The sequence below is a fragment of the Geospiza fortis genome, unplaced genomic scaffold (genome assembly GCF_000277835.1).
Source record: "Geospiza fortis unplaced genomic scaffold, GeoFor_1.0 scaffold26, whole genome shotgun sequence".
Lineage (NCBI taxonomy): Eukaryota > Metazoa > Chordata > Aves > Passeriformes > Thraupidae > Geospiza > Geospiza fortis.
In genome coordinates, this window is record NW_005054425.1 from 1758386 (window position 1) to 1761174 (window position 2789).

The 2789-nt window shown below is 58.2% G+C and overlaps 1 protein-coding gene across 1 annotated transcript in view; it reads left to right on the forward strand.

The window, feature by feature from the left end:
- Positions 1-2789, forward strand: part of ATXN7L2 (ataxin 7 like 2) — a 6632-nt gene that overhangs the window by 1096 nt on the left and 2747 nt on the right. The window contains 4 exon segments of the mRNA XM_031061753.1: positions 156-339; positions 425-687; positions 2248-2330; positions 2420-2556. Coding sequence (XP_030917613.1) covers positions 156-339; positions 425-687; positions 2248-2330; positions 2420-2556 — 667 coding nt within the window.

Consider the following 2789-nt stretch of genomic DNA (forward strand, 5'->3'; position numbering starts at 1 on the left):
ATCCCATCCCATGGATCCCATCCCATCCCACCCCATCTCATCCCATCCCATGGATCCCATCCCATGGATCCCATCCCACCCCATCCCATCCCATGGATCCCATCCCATCCCATGGATCCCATCCCAATGCCATCCCCTCCCATCCCTCCTGGCAGAACGCCGGCACGGCCCGCTCAGCAAGCTCTATGCCCGTGCCACCGCGTGCCACGTGGCCGTGAACGGGCAGCCGGTGCCCGGCAGGACGCCCGGAGCAGCCAAAGCCCTGCAGGAGAAGCTCCCTGGTGCCCGAGGGAGAGCCCAGCCCCTCCCTGAGCACACGGACAAGGACAGCAACCTCTGGTGAGCGCCGGCACGGGCAACGCCGATGCTCTTTGTGGGGTCACTTTGATGCCACCCCCTCCTCCCCAAAACTCTCTCTCCACAGCTTGTTTGTGCCCGTGGTGAACCTGGAGAAGATCCCCAGCATTCCCAAACCGGACGGGCACGGGATCAAGGTGCCCCCCAAAGCCGTCCCCACCAACTCCAAGGAATCCCTGGGGAAACCCGCGGCTGCCGCGGTGCCCAAAGAGCCCCCGGTGCCCGCCGGGGTCGGGGGGGATTCGGCCATGCCGGAGAGCGTCCCTGCTCCGGGGGACAAGGATGTGGGGGCCCCCAAAGCGCCCCCCAGGTCCCACAGGAAGCTGGCGCGTGAGTCCCCCCTTTCCTTGCCGGCCATGGGGGGGGGGGGATGATCCCAGCGGGACTTCCTGGGGCCCAGTATGGGCCAGGTCTAGCACTGGGGTAGGTACCAGGGGAGTGGCTCCCCCCCTCTCCTCTGGAGGGTTTTTGGGGGGTCCCTGCCCTCCCCCCAGTTGTGGTCATCCTGTAGGTTTAGGGCCCCAACTTGGCTGGTCCCAAGGAATGGACACAGCTCGGTTTGGATCCCCAAATTCGCATGTGTTCCTCCAAAAATGGGGGTCAAACATATCCCACATAAAAATATGGAGGTGGAACAAGTGCCTCCCCCACAATATGGGGGTTTAACTTGTGTCCCCCACAAAAATGTGACAATTGGATATGTGACCCCCCCCAAAAAAATATAGGGGTCAAATGTGCATTCCCCCCAAAATATGGGGTTTGGATGTGTATCCCTCCAAAATATGGGCGTCAAATGTGTCACCCCAAAATATGAGTGTTAAAAGCGTGGTCTCCCAAGATATGGGGGTTAAACACGTGTTCCCCCCACAATATGGGGGTTGAAGTTGTGTCCCCCACAAAAATGTGAGAATTGGATATGTGACCCCCCCCCAAAAAAATATAGGGGTCAAATGTGCATTCCCCCCAAAATATGGGGGTTGAATACGTGTCCTCCAGAATAGAGGTGTTGAATATATGTCTCCCCAAAAATATGGGGTTTGGATGTGTATCCCTCCAAAATATGGGGGCCAAAGGTGTCACCCCAAAATATGGGTATTAAAAGCGTGGTCTCCCAAGATATGGGGGTTAAACACGTGTTCCCCCCAAAATACGTGGATGAAACGTGTGTCCCCCAAAAATACAGAGGTCAAATGTGTATCCTCTGAAATTGTGGGGGTTGAACACATGTCCCCCCAAAAAATATGGGGGTTGGGCATGTGTCACCCCAAAATACAGGGGTTGGACATGTGTCACCCCAAAATATGGAGGCTGAAGCCATATCCCCCCAAAATATGGGGGCGGGCCAAATGTGTTGTCCCTCCCAAAATACGGGGGTATAACACATGCCCCCGCCAAATATGGGGGTCAAATGTGTATCACCTCAAAATATGTGTGTCAAATGTGTGTGCCACCCCAAAATATGGAGTTTGGATGTGTGTCCCCCCAAAATATGGGGTTTGGACATATGTCACCTGAAAAGATGAGTGTTGGACGCATACTCCCCAAAACATGGGAGTCAAACGTGCCCCCCTGCCCCCAAAATCCCAGAGCCAATTGGTGCTGTGCCCACAGACTCTCCCAGGTGATGGCAATGCCATTAGCAGGACCCAGGTGAAAAGGGGGGGGTCACCTCAGGGAAGGGGCAAAATAGGGGGGGCCTCACCCTGCAGAGGAGCAAAAAGGGGAAGGAGCAGCACTTGGTGAGCCCCCCACCCCCCCAAAACCTCTCAGGGTTGTGTCCCCCCCTCAGAGCTGCTCCAAGGAGTGGGTGCTCCATGCCCAGCCCTAGTGGGGGGTGTTGGGGTGCCCCCCCAGCACTCCCCAGCACCCTCTGCCTCCGTGTCCCCCCAGGTAAGGAGTGTGACCTGAACCGGCAGTGTGGGGTGAGGAACCCCGACACCAACAAGCTCTGCACCCGCCTGCTGACCTGCAAGGTAGTGGGAAACGGGGAGGGGACACCCCAACATCCCAGCCTGGGTGTTTTGGGGGGTCCTGAGCCCCCTCCCTGCTGTCTCTCCCCCAGATCCACTCGGTGCACCAGCGCCGGGAGGTGCAGGGTCGGGCCAAGGATTTCGATGTGCTGGTCACCCCCTCACTGCTGCAGCCCCCCAGTACCCCTCCCTGCCGAGCCAGGCTGCCCCACTGCTTGTTCCTCCCCAGGTGAGCACCCCATGGGTTTGGGGAGGGGTCTCCTCTCACCTTTTCCCACCTGAATTGGGGGGGATGCATTAAATGGGAGTGGGGATTTGGGGGGGTCCATCTCGCCCTCTCCCCACCTGGACTGGGGGGATGTGGATGGGAGCAGGGATTTGTAGGGTCCTGTTCACCAGTTGGATTTGGGGGGATGTGGTTTGGAGCAGGGATTTGGGGGGGTCTTGTCTCACCAGCTGACT